We start from the raw sequence: 14,037 nt of genomic DNA on the forward strand, positions 1-14,037 counted from the left end.
GTGTGAAAAAGTATTTGCCCCTCTTGTTAAATCATGAATTAACTGTGATTACCATGTTTTTTGGAAAGCTGAGTTCAGTTTCACTAAACACTCAGGCCTGATTACTGGCAGACCTGTTGAATCCAGAAAGCACTTAATCAGAACCTGTGTGACAAAGTGAAGCAGGTTCAAAGATCTCAAAAAAGCAACACCTCATGCCATGATCTTTAGAAACACAAGCAAAATTACAAGGTGAACACTTTAGCTGTGTTCCAGTAAACCTACAGCAGACACAGAGATTTAAGATTTAGAAACAGCTTAGTATAATGTAATCATGTGTACCACACGTGTTTTAAGTTCTAACATCTCAGAATACTGCTGCGATATTTAAAAAATAAAGCCTCGAGACATAAATTGCAGGCTACCACATCAAAACCGAATCCTCACTGCTCCTACCAGTCTTTGTGAGAACAGAAAAAGTGATTTTATACTCCTGGTTATGCACAGATTTATACACAAATATATTACGCAAATGAATTTGTTACAACATGCTGAAGGGAACCTCAAAACCTGCCATCAACAATAAGCAGAAGACAGATGGAGGTGTGATAGCGGGCCGCACATGAGCCAAGAAAAACTTCCTGCTGCTGCCAACAGAGAGGTGTTTTGAAATACCAAAGCCCATAGAAAATCTATACACACACAAACACACACATGTCAGGTATTCATATCTTGTGGGGACATCTAATTGACATAATGCTTTCTCTATCCCCTTACCCCAAATGAATGCCTAACCCTAACCCTCAACCTAACCATAACCCGATTGTAACCCAGATGCTAAATCCACATTTTGAGTCTCAAAAATGCCTTCAAACTTGTGGGGACCGGGATTTTGGTCCCCACAAAGATATGAATACACGCTCACACACACGCTCACACACACACAAACAGGTGCATGTGTTTATTGTCACTGTAGTGCTTCTTTTGAGAACGGTACTTCTAACCCAAGCAAGACTGAATCCAAAGGACCTGAAATATTTATTATTATTTGCAGAATATAAGTGATTTTTTTAGATGAGTTGCAACAACATGTTTAGAGTGTTAACTACACTTTTCTATGTATCTGAATGTTATGAAAAGCATTTTGTCAAAAGTATAAGCATTTTTCCCAAAACTAGTGGGAAATCCAGAGCATCCCAGTTTTACCTGTTCAGAAAGCCATATCTCCCATGTCACTCTGGACCTCTCAAGCAAGCCTGAGAGGTTCAGGGTTATACAGTAATATAGGTAATACAGAAAATAAATTTTGACAAATAGAGTGCTATACCTGTAGCTTGTCATCTCTCTTTTGAGCTTCTCCCATCAGGGAACCTCACGATTCAAACCCCATTGTCCCAGGGGGAAGTCCTCTTTTATCTGCTCCTACATAGAGTTGTTTCCCCTCGTGACTTGGTAATACTCCCCTAATCTTGACTGTGAAGATCTGTGATTGGCCAAAGTCTCCAAATACAGAAAACATTTGTACCTATGCCACTGATTTAAAGAAAAACATGTCTGTAGCCTGCCATCTTTGGGTAGGAGTTTATCTGAACATTCACACTACAATAAACTACACTACTGTGTCTTCTCGGTGTGCAGTGAAATGTGGTGACATGTTACTAATTCATTATATTTTTGAAGTCAGATTTTGCTACAAAACCACTTTTTATTCTTGTTTTCCATTTGTACTGAAATTTCTATTCAGTCATGTGAGCTTCTAAGTCCACATGTGCCACACACAGAACAGAACAGCACAGCACAGCCCACAGGGCAGATGCTTTCACTTCATGGGGGCCTTTATGGTTCATGTGGTGATTGGGGACCCTTTGGGCCACATCATCTCCAGTGATTCCAGAGGAAATGCCAGAGTACTGAGGTAGTGGGATGCCTTATATAAGAAGGAAACACTGGCCGGTATGTGAGGCCCAGTAGGTAAAAGGTATGCCTGCTTACATACATAGATAGACACTTCTTTTCAGCTTTGGTGTGCAGAACTAGCATCACTAACAGGGGTTTTTCCAACCATATCAATCAGTGTCTGAATTGACTCATTTGACTGAAGTTTTATTATGTGTGATGAATTGGTGATGGCACAAGGAAAAACTTTGCCAGGACATGCCAAGACTCCAACGCCATGACACACAAAGGCAGCATAACACATGAACCGAATAAACATCAAAAGCGCAAGTTGTCTCTCACCCATCTGGATCGTTCCTCGGGACCTGACTCAACCTTTTATTCCTCACATAACCTATCTACAAACCTAATTAAATAGAAAGCAGAGTGTGGCTTGGCAACGCACAAAGAAAAATGAATGGGATTAACTGTTACCTATACAGCTCTTTATATAATGCACGCTTTTGCCGTCAGAGCTTTTAAGAAACCACTAATGAATTTGTGAACCCCAGTTTCTTGGAAGAACGCCGTGTTCCTCCTGGTTAACTGAGATAAACATGCAATATAGACGAAACATGGAGGATTCCACTGTTTTACTTCTGGAAAGTGAGTGGATTGGAAGTATGCCATTGTGGTTGTGCATCACTGGGTCATAAAGCCATTAAAAAAAACAGTTGTCCAAATGACCTGCTAGGTGCTAGCCATTCTAAGACACCTGCTTTGGATGCCTTCATGCACCAATACTGATGTATGCGCAGGTGAGGGGAAGGTAAATCTGTGCATTTGCAGGCCTCCCCTGTGTTATCTGGAAGCACATGGCAGTCTACCTGGATGACCTCATGCTTTGGCCTTCTGCAGTTGAAGAGAAGCAGAGGCATTATAGTGGCCAGAAAGCACAGTGATCAGGCTGAGGTCATAGTGAGATAGGGCCTGTGGAAACACTGATGCTCCTGCTAACATGACTGGCCTTGGAAACTACTCCCGCAGGAACCCCAAAAAACAGGACAGTAAAATCGCACTGGGCGGTCAGACAAGAGAGGGGATTAGCTGAAGGTTGAGCCAAAAACAGACCTGCTCTTTCCCCCAGGTTTTGAGTTCAGCAGAGGGGACATACAGGTGAAATGTGGATTTCCCGTAATATTCCATGAGGGAAATGTATTCCATTATATATGCTAATACTCACCAGGTGGAGGCCATCCTTACATTCCCTTCCTTTTAAGCATATTAAAGACAGATGACCCAGAACAGAAGGACAGCAGGAAATATTTGTGCTAAATTTGTGCTGGTCATTCACCGTATCTATTTTTCCACAACTTCTGCCTTGTAAAAGTTTTAACGCACTTCTTACAAAATGACATCATTTCATGGCTCACTGTAATGATGTCACCATAACCTGTTGGGGAGAAAAGAGTTTGTTTCATTACAAACAATCTCGTGAACCAGTATTTAATCAAAATACTGTGCCTCACAGAAATCAGAGGAAGATCCTGGATCATATCATAATATTAGGAAATGCTGAAGTAGTTTACTGTAAGTCATCGCGGTTCTGTTTTTTTTTTTAATGTGCACACATGTTTTAACTTTATTTCTGTTTGTGTCCTTGTTTTTCTGCCAGACGGAGGCAATGAAAGGGGCTCTGAAGGATTTAAATCTGAACATTGTGGAAATGACTGATGAGAATGCGACACTGGATGGAGGAGATGTCCTTTTTACGGGTAGGTCACTCTGCCTCTTCAATCACTGTACTTTATTGATTATTCATTAACCTTTGTCTGGTCATTCTAAACCAGCAAATTGAGACTTGTCTCTTATGTTTGAGTCCCACAACATCAAAACACCAATGTTGTATTTTAGTATCGGATAAAAAGCCACTCCATAGATCTGAACCAGCCAAGATATTAATATATCTAAACAGTTTTATGCACATGGATTGAAATCTTGCAGTGCCCACACGGTCCCCCTGCTCAAGAAGGCACATGTACAGGCTCATCTTAAGTTTGTGAGTGAACATCTAAACAATTCAGAGAAGAACCACGTGCTCCCGCTATACTTAAGGGAAGAGAAATAGTGAATGATCTAAAGAATCCCAATCCTATTGGAAATCTGTGGAGGGAGCTGAAGCTTTAAATTGCCAAGCTGTGGCCAAGAAACCTAAAGGATTTAGAGAGTTTCTGTGGAGACAAGCGGCCCAAAATCTCTTCTGAGATGTGTGCACACCTGGTGGAAACATCTTAATACTGTGCTTGCCAACTGGTTTCTCCAGTCTGCAACTATAAATGTACAAACTCAGCAGGAGATCTAATACTAATTTCACCCACTGTAAATATCAGCATCCTGATATTTAATCTCTTGCAGTTCATTCATGAATTGTACTTTAAATAACCGGGGGTCATGCAGTCAGTTGTTTTTTTGTATTGTCACAAATGGGTCACTGAGCAGTTTGATGAAGTTACTTTTTCACTTAAACCTGTAGAGGTTAAAAAAACTTCACAGGGGAACCCAAGTCCTTAGGTTGTAGTTTGAATTCATCGAGGTTCAGGAATGGCCGTTTTGCTACAGATGAATGTGTATGACCGGAGGCCAACCTGTTGTGTCACACAGAGAGGTAAAGAGGAGTCATGTGATCCTTTTGTTTCCAGGAGTTCAAAATATAGTATAATGCTATCAACTGGAAACTAGTAGCGCCTTTTACATCCTGGACATGCTTTTCAGCCATTCACCATTTTGTTTAAGTTACCGTTTTAAAAAAAACCTAAACCTGTACACTTAATCTGTGTACAGAATGCCACCTACATTTTTGTATACGGTGCAATTAAGTCTTTAAAAAGTGTTTAAAAATAATTACAAACACAAACTTCACAGTGAGGCCTTTATTTTATATTTAAAACAAAGTCTTTGAAAACACGAACTGTCTCATATCATGCAAATTTGAAGTCATGACTGTTGGAATAAATATCTTAAGGGATGAGGAGAAACTCTGTAGCTAACAACACATAGTCTAAGGATCTTGGAAAGAAAAGTGTCTGGACTTCTTTAAGTTGCTTGAAGATGTTTCACCTCTTATCCCAGAAGCTTCTTCAGTTCTAAGGTCCTTCAGTTCCAGTATCTTCTACTACGATGACCTGGATGACTGAGAACCTTCACAGACATACTAAAAACACAGAGAACTTGGTGCTTTGCTGTGACTCCCATAAATAAGAGGATATAGGCTGACCTGGAAAAAGCAAAATGTAGTGAAATGATTGATTGATCATACTTTATTCATCCCGAGGGAAATTGGATTAAGGCTGCCAGCCGTGCCAGCGCCGTCTTACCCTTCCGACCATACATACATTACACAAACATCACATGGGGAAGACAGGTCAGAGAGGTATAACATGGAAAAGCACAACATGAGGAAAGATAAGGAGAAAAAAATAACTCCCCCCAGACTGAGCTCCAACAGGGAGATCAGTTTGAGAACAGAAAAAAACACCTCTGCACATAGCACATGAAAAAAAAAAATGGCAGAGGGTAGCCTCTACAGTTCATACTCTATGTGAGGAGACAGTTGCGTGTCTGTAAATATGCATCTGTGCTTTGAGATCCTCCACACAGGCATTCCTCTGTGTGACCTCGATGACCCGGTGCCTCAGTGAACCTAGCTGTACATCCCACCGAAAATACATCTGCAACAAAACCGTCATGTGCCATTCTGCACAGTAAGACCACGGTGCAAGCAACAGCACGGTGGTCTTTTATTAGATTTTCTGTACGTTCGCTTACAGTCGTGAGTTAAAATGTGGGTCAGTATCTTCTACGCTTCACAGACCACTAGGAAAATGCACAGTACAGTTAATTGGGTTTCTAGACACTGGCTCTGTGCTGTTGTTCCTTCCAGCTGAAATTGGTTTCACATGGCAGAGCTAGAAACATTTCCTGTTGGCAAGGCCTGTGCTAATGGCTTATAGCGTAAAGGCTCAGCAGCAACATTATGAGCCCATCCCTTAGCTCAGTGTGCTGCTCAATGCCTCGCCAGGCATTCAAGGCTTTCTGCTTATGTGCCACCATACTAACCACAGTTGGCCCCCACTTCGCAGGCATGCATAAAGTACACGGTGTGCTGACTGGAGTATTCTGCTACTGTAGCTTCTCATGCTTGCTGTATTGCTGGTTTTCTGTTCGCATACTTAAAAGATTCTCTCTACAGGTCGAGAGTTCTTCGTGGGACTTTCCAAACGGACCAATCAGAGAGGAGCAGAGATCTTAGCAGATGCATTTAAGGTGAATTTATGTAGCAAAGTAGTGCCTGCGTTCTTGCATGGAAATGCAAATAAGTTGGTGAATGTGGGCTTCGCTTGTTTGTTTGTGTTGCTCTTGGTTCTTTAGCTTGTAACGTCTGGTCACTGAAGAAGATAGAAGTCTCTTTTTTTTTTAAACTTCTTTGTCATGGAGTGAAACAAAGTGTCAGGAATAATATTTAAGATCCCGAATGCTCAACATTGTTCACCAACTACAAATGATCGGGAAAGAAGGGAAGTTGATAAGGGTGAATTGTACCTAAAGATAGTAGGCTCAAAAGCATCAAATGTTCTGTGTATGTGAGGGGAAGCTGTAGTCACAATTCTAATTCAATCCATAGTTTCAAGTAAAGTAGTATCTCAAATACATTTCCTAAATAGCAGTCAATATGAAAACATTCTTTTAAAAAATCTTTTTCTTTAAAGCAGTTACACATCTCAAACAAGAAAGGAGGAGATAAATGTGATATCAATCATGGAGGCTTTAGGGCAGGAGGGTAATAGTATCATCACTCCATTCATCTTGTTTTTTTTTTCCCATTAAGCTCTGCCACCCTTTTTTTTTCTCTAATTCCATTTTGTTCTCCATCCATCTCTGCCTCACTCCTTCCTTTTGAGCCATTATATCTTCATCGTATAGAGTCTTCCATCTCTGCTTTCACTTCTTCCTTTGCTGTATTCACTTTGCAAATCCCTCTGAGGACATCCGACATACCAGTCAGCATTGAGGCTACGCAAACTTTGTGGACATAAAAAAATACCAGTTGTTGCTAGGAGATGTGGAAACCCTTTCGGGACATCCCACTGAGTGTACATGGAGGTAATTAGCCCTTTTTATTGTAAGCCAGCATTAGCATTCAATGAGTTCTGAATCCCAAAAATATTCTGGAGGGCCATTTTACATCTTCTGACATAAAAATAAATACAGTTTGAAAAGGTCTTTCTACTTTTTATTATTAAGCTCCACTGTAGTAGAGCACTCTGAAAGTATTGATTAGCACAGCTGTAAAAAGTCCCTGTAGCAATTAAGAGTTTGATCCCTGTTCCCGATTTCATCTGGCTTTGAGGCATTTTTAATCAAGTGCTGGTGCAAACTTCTGCCACCTCTGTACACAATGATTAAACAAGTAGTTGATGACACAAATGAAGCTGATTTGGGTGAATAAACCTCTTAATTAGTTCACAGGCACTTTCTCCCTGTCCCATTATTAACTTCAATCATCCCATTCACTCATCTCTGCTGTGATGACACACTGTTACTCTTATTCTCATACTCAGCATTCTCATATCAGTGTCGTTACTCAAAAAGCAATGTATCAAATATTACTCAGTACTCTCTGAAGAAAGTATTTTTTTTTACACTTCCTGGCTATGTCCACACGTACACGGGTATTTTTGAAAACGGAGATTTTCCGTTTTCGTTTTAAAAAATAATCCCGTCCACACGTAAAGACAGAAATGAAGGAAAACGCTGCTAGGAGCATGCCAAAGCAGCAGGTGGCGCTATATTCCTAACCGTGTAGAAATGTTGGCCAATCAGAAGTCTAGAAGCCTCGGTGGGAAATAGTAAACAAAGCTGGGGCATATAAGCAGAACCGAGTCGTATGTGTGGAGGGACAGTAACTGTGTGTGTATATGTAAGCATTTAAACACTGCAGAGAGGACAATTAACAGTAACAGTATTGTAAAAATTCATTTCACCGAAACAACAACGTGGCGCACACTGTGACGTCAGAAAAGGCGCACACCTTTGACGCTGCGTTTTCTCCGTTTTTCTCGTCTACACGTAAATGCAAAAACGGAGTTTTAGAAAATATCCACCCTGGCCGGAGTTTTTAGAAATCTCCGTTTTCAGTGACCGAAAACGCCGTTTACGTGTGGACGAAAGGTGCAAACGCATAGAAAAATCTGCGTTTTCAAAAATACCCGGGTACGTGTGGACATAGCCCCTGTTACAATATTTTTGTGCTTCTCAGCAAAGTAGCCTGAATCACACTGCCACATAATTACCAACGGACAATACAGACCTATCTGGGGTTTGCATACACTCAGCTTTAACATTATTCCGCTAGCTTTGTGTTAGCCGTCCAGATGTTTACAAAGAGCTGATGTTGTGTCCAAATTGAGGACAGTTACGTGTTACATTACTGCAAAACTGTAATCACAGTTTTCGGGCAATCATTTTTTGTAGGACATTCACAGTTCCATCAAATGTTAATTTTATCACAGGTAAAAAGAAACTTCCTGGCTTCCTCCTGCAGTCCAAAGACATGCAGCTAGTTAGGTTAACTGGTGATTCTAAATCGCCCAATAGGTGTGAATGTGAGTGCGAATGGTTTCTCTGTGTTTGCACTACAACAGAGCAGGGATCTGTCCAGGGTGTACCAACCTCTCGCCCGGTGACAGCTGGGATCGGCTTCAGCCCCGCTGTGACTCTAAAAATTGGATAAGCGGAAGAAAATCGATGGATGAAGTTTAATAAGAGACTATTAATTTCTTTATGCCAGTTAAATTTCTCAGAGAAAGACATGAAAAAAAAACACTTGTTGGGTCTAATGTGTTACGTGGTATGAGGTTGTTTCTCACGGTTCTGTTTGTTATAAATAAATCCTAATTAGAAAATGCTGATGTAAATCGATGGTGCCATCATCATTAATTGTGCTTCATTCTAGATACTGCATTCATTATTGTGTTACTCAGCTTTTAGATAAATAATGTTGGATTGTGCTAATTGTGGGCTACATTGTAGTCAACTTTTTTTCCCCAAACCTTTAGTTTTCATTTAATCCATCAGGTTGTGCATAAAGTGTTCTGAGATATAGCTGAGGAAACATTTATCCTCTTAGACAGAAGTGGAGCCCCAAGCAGCTTTGTTAGGGCCAAATAGTTATGGGCAGACAACATCGTCAAGATATTCCTAGATCAAAAAATGCTGCTTTAAACTACTCGGTGCCTTTAGAGGACTTCTAGAGATTCACTCAGTTTCCACGCAGATTAATGTTAGCCATGGCTTGCTCTTTACTACTCCATCCGTGGGAAAAAAATGCAACATAAAAGCAATATTTCAAGCTAAACCAAGAGATTAGCTTCAGGGAAGACTTGAACAAGCAGGCTGCAAACAGGATCACAGTGGTTGGTCACAAAGGTTGAACCTGTCTATCTTGTTGGCTGTTCTTTTAAAGTGAAGATGTTCTGCTTGACCTGTTCGTAACACTTTTGGATTCCCTCTGAACAGTCATGACAAATCCAAAAAGCTGGCTAACACACAAGTTCAGAGGTGGGTCATACTGTTCAAGAGTTGAACACATTACCATAGCCTGAATGGCCTTACTGTAGTGCTTCCATCTTCCCATCTGTATCTGATTTGAATTCCTCATTATGGATTCCTCTGTGTTTTCTGTTATCTCTGATAAGACAGGACTTAATGATGCGTCTCTGGCAAAAGACACTAGGAAAAATCACTTAAGCGTCAATTGTTGTTCTTTCCGTTTTATATCAGATGGATTTCTCCTGTCGCTGTTGTTTTTTCCTTTCATTTTCAAATTAAGGATCACTTTGTTGCCAGGTTTGTTTAGTAGCCTACTCCACAACTGCATACAGATGTTGAGTATCTCTTTATGGTCCGCACAGAGGTCAGAGTAATTGGTGTTATTGATGGGGTCCGTTTATTCTGGAAGTAATATAGAGGTTAAACCGCCTCTTTTCTGCCATGGGTAAGAAGTGCTGACTTTTAATTTCTAACAAATAGCTACCAGCTCAGCTTGCTTTACCTTTCTCTTCAGTCAGTCATGTTTTCAGCTAACAACATGGCAGCTGGTGCAGATGAAAAGCAAGCCTTTCTTCCCTTAAGGATTTATCGTGGTAAGGGTGAATGCATGACTTGCATTTCCAATTTTGCACAGAAACTTCCTGTTTATGGATAAGGAATGAGAAAAAGATTACACAATTCAGCTGTTCTCACTGGAAATCAGGAAGACATCAGCAAAGGGGGTAATTAAGGTCTTTCATGTGATGAACTGTGACAGTCACAATAACTGGGTGAATTATGGTGCTGTTTTATTGATGCAACACAAATATTTACTTGAAAACTGTTAGCATATAGTTGAAAGAAAAAATGGGGTGTAATGACGGAAAATGTACACTTCCTTTGTACGTTTTATGAAGCTGAACACTATAAAAACCCCTTCAAAACACATTGTGTAATTAAGAAAACATATGGGCGTCTGTTGGAAAAGTTCTTTTCTTAGGTGCGAAGCTGAATTTATAAGGTCATCCAAATGTATTCAGGAACAAAAGGTCTTAGAAAATAAGCTTCGAGTCTCACATCCTGTCAGATTTTAAATTGCATCTTGGTATCACTTCAAGGTTTACGAATCACAGTAGGATCCGTCTCCGGCTTAAGAAGTCTCTCCCACATAAAGGCCTGAGTCCTTGCATCTAATGTTTAATCGCTAGATTCCTTCTGTTGGGTAAATCAAAACAAAGTCAGGGGTAAAACAATGTTTCCGTTAAATATGCCGTAACTCCAACGTGGCCTTAAGGTTTTAATCCTTGCAAAGAAGGCGGCTTAAACGGATGATTTAGTGAGAGTTCTTAGTCCAAAATCAACCGTTAAGGGCTAAAGGTAAATGTAAAACTATAGGTCCTGAAACAGTTCTGTTCATCTGCAAAAGCAAGCCATATAGCTGTCAGATAGGATTTCTTTAATCCTATTTTTATTGTTTTTTATCCTTGGGGTCGGAGCTTTAGAAGCCTGTAGAATGATTCTTTTTCTCATTAATATAAGCAAGAAGTGGTTACATGAACACAAAAGTTCTCTGCCTTAGTTTAAACAGCTCTGGTCACTGGCAGGCAGGGCTGAGTTTTGCATTTCTGTGCACCAATCAGGTTTTAAAAACATTTAAAGAAAAATGCGATGGCAGTCATGATGTCGCTATAAATCCAATCAAACCCTCCCACACAGTCTTAACAAATGAGGATGTTTAACAGTATCTTTAAAGCGATTCTTACGTAAGACACTTAACATTTGAAACGTTCCAGGGGTTCTCTGAAAACCAACCAGCATCCAGGTGTTAATAAAACTATTATCGCTGCCAGTTCTTCTAAGTACCCTTTATGTAATGTGTGTTTTTGTAACACTTTTAATGACAACATTTGGTTTGCAGACATCCCACAGCCAGAAAAAGCCTTTCAGAACTGGCTCCTACAAGGTGCTGCGTAATCTCCCCATGAGCCCTGAGATCAACAGCATCTCTCAGACCATCTTGCTTTTTCCGCTACTGAGCTGTACAATACTTTATTTCAATGCCACTTTAGGCCCCATGATACCACACAGATCACTGCTGAGCTTTTACAATCTTCAATAAAACTTTACACACACATATACATATAGCCCTGTATTATAATGAATGATGTTTTAGCTCATTGTTGTACTGTAGTTTAATGGATTGAGAAGCATTGTTGCTGAGTAGTAACATGCTTTTGTATCATTTGTTTACAACATTTTGTTCACCCACATTCAGATAAAAAGCACTGTCTTCTCAGTAAAGAACTACTTGAGGAAACCTGTTAGCGGGTGATGAGAAAGCCTGTTAAATATTTAAAGCTACAAGCCCCAAATGATTAGCATTACCTGACCCTGTCCTATCATTGTGAAATGAAAGTCATATTAGTTGAGCTTCATTAAGCGTTTGTAATGGGATTGTGTTTTACAGGACTATGCCGTTTCCACTGTGCCTGTGCTCGACGGCCTGCACCTGAAGAGCTTCTGCAGCATGGGAGGACCAGGCCTTATTGTAATCGGCTCCAGTGAACCAGCACAGAAAGCCCTCAAAGTATGGAGCTTGTGTATGTGTGTTTATGTATGTACACTGTAACTATGCTCTCCCTAGCTGTAGTCATGGAAACCTGTGAATTGATGTATTGGCAGTCTTTTCTTTACTTTGACGCACATTGACGTAGTGGATCCTTTTTCTTTTTTTTGTTTCATCGTTTGGTTGACGTTCTGCTTGATCCCGTTAGTATGAACAACCCTGAAAGAATAACGCGACAAGACAGGACATTGCACGTGTTGATTCAGAGCAGGCTCCCTTACTTACAGTTTGTTGGCGGCTTCCCACTCCAGGCACATTGAAACCACCTGTCACCTAAATCCATCCCCATTAATTCATATTCTCAGCTAATCTGTAGGGATTGCCCCTGGCGCTCACACTCCAGCTTCAATTACGACTGTATTGTCCTTCCATTAAACAGCTTGAGCTCATTACTGCATAAAAGGCTCCTGAATCGATCGAGCTCCAACAACAGAAACCCGGGGACCGCCAAGACCGAACAGAGGAGACGGCTTACACCCCGACAGAGACGGATCACTCGTTTGCACCAAGAGTGCAATAAATCTCGGCCCATCCCTCCCATGGAATTATCCCCCAAAATTCACAAACATTAGCATGTGAACTTTTGCAGAGAAATTCAGCGAAATGTGTATTTACGCAACACAAAGGCAGGCAGTGTATATATAATTACATAAGTATGAAGACTTACAGGCAAGCACATACACCTTTGGGCTTGACAGGTCCCCTCTGGCAGTATTCCTCATTTGCCTTCTAGTATGATATCTCCCCCTACTGGCTCAGCACTAAACAGAGTTACTGTAAATCAAGCAAATGTCACTTAGTGTATCTCAGAGAACATCAGGCAGCTCGTCCTAAGAAGGCTGAAGTACTCGAGAGAAGCACAAGGTTGGCCTTGTTGGTTTTGTAAGCATGTTTGCATTGCTAAAGTGTTCCCAGGAACCTATGCATCAGTGCATAATAGAATTAATTTTATAATCCAGCGCCAGCTCATTAAGATTCCTGCCTGTTTGATCACCCCAGTAATTAGCTACTGGGGCGAAGAGTGGCCGCTAGCGAAACTTAATGACAGACTGCTCGCTTTCTAATTATGGCTTACGTCACCCTCTCTCTCTCGCAGCAATTAGCTCCTGTTTTAAAGGGCCTTTAACAGCCCTGGATTTGTAATTAGATAATGTTCTTTGTGTGAGGGAGAACGAGATCTTATGAATGCAGATTTAATGAATCCAAACTGTTCGTTTGGGATGTAGATGCAGCTCTTCTGGCGACGAGGCCCCTTGTTGAATGCAGCAGACACTTTGTGCAAATTAAAGTTGGAGCCCAGCTAATTCATTCTGTCTTTAGGGAGCTGCGCTTTGCTGGCGTTCAAGAAAGTTAGGACCTGCCCTGATTTTTATTATGGGTTTGAGTAACGCATGATTCATTTGTAATCACAAAATAGCATCGACGATCTGTAGTTTGTATTTCGGCTATGGCTGAGGCTGAGCGCACCGCGTATCTGTGTTTAGCAGAATGACCGGATGGATTTCATCATCCATCTGTTGCTGTCACTGCCAAGCTTTTCTCATGAAGTCATCACCCCAAAATACAGCCTGTGTCAGAGGCTGCAGCACCCTTTCCCTGTAATCTCGCACACTACCCCCCTCCTTCCTACAGCAGACTGCCCGGCAGGCTGTAGATCATCGGTGGCCCCTTCACCCAGCCTAGTTTGATTCATGAGCTCATTGCTCTCTGTTGGTCAGAGTCTGATCTTCACCTCAAGGATGCTTACACGGTTGAGTTTTATAGATAATGTGGTGACGGGATGGTGAAGGTTCTGTTGCAGTTTCTTTTTTTTTTATGACCAAATCCTGGCAACAAACATTCCCACTGTTGGAGAGTGTTTGTTCCAGATTTGGATTATTTATGGATTGAAGCTTTGTTTCTTCTTCTATTTCTCCCATACTACATACTTACTCCATACCACCGTTACCATGTAAAACAGTCATAGATGA

The 14,037-nt window shown here is 40.9% G+C and overlaps 1 protein-coding gene across 5 annotated transcripts in view; it reads left to right on the forward strand.

The window, feature by feature from the left end:
* The window catches only part of ddah1 (dimethylarginine dimethylaminohydrolase 1), an 80,075-nt gene that overhangs the window by 54,400 nt on the left and 11,638 nt on the right, over positions 1 to 14,037 (forward strand). For all 5 annotated transcript variants that reach the window (XM_003452334.5, XM_019346872.2, XM_005457119.4 and 2 more), the window contains 3 exons: positions 3,530 to 3,629; positions 6,104 to 6,177; positions 11,909 to 12,028. In XM_003452334.5, coding sequence (XP_003452382.1) covers positions 3,530 to 3,629; positions 6,104 to 6,177; positions 11,909 to 12,028 — 294 coding nt within the window. The remainder of the gene's footprint in view (positions 1 to 3,529; positions 3,630 to 6,103; positions 6,178 to 11,908; positions 12,029 to 14,037) is intronic.

Source organism: Oreochromis niloticus, linkage group LG17, assembly GCF_001858045.2.
Source record: "Oreochromis niloticus isolate F11D_XX linkage group LG17, O_niloticus_UMD_NMBU, whole genome shotgun sequence".
Lineage (NCBI taxonomy): Eukaryota > Metazoa > Chordata > Actinopteri > Cichliformes > Cichlidae > Oreochromis > Oreochromis niloticus.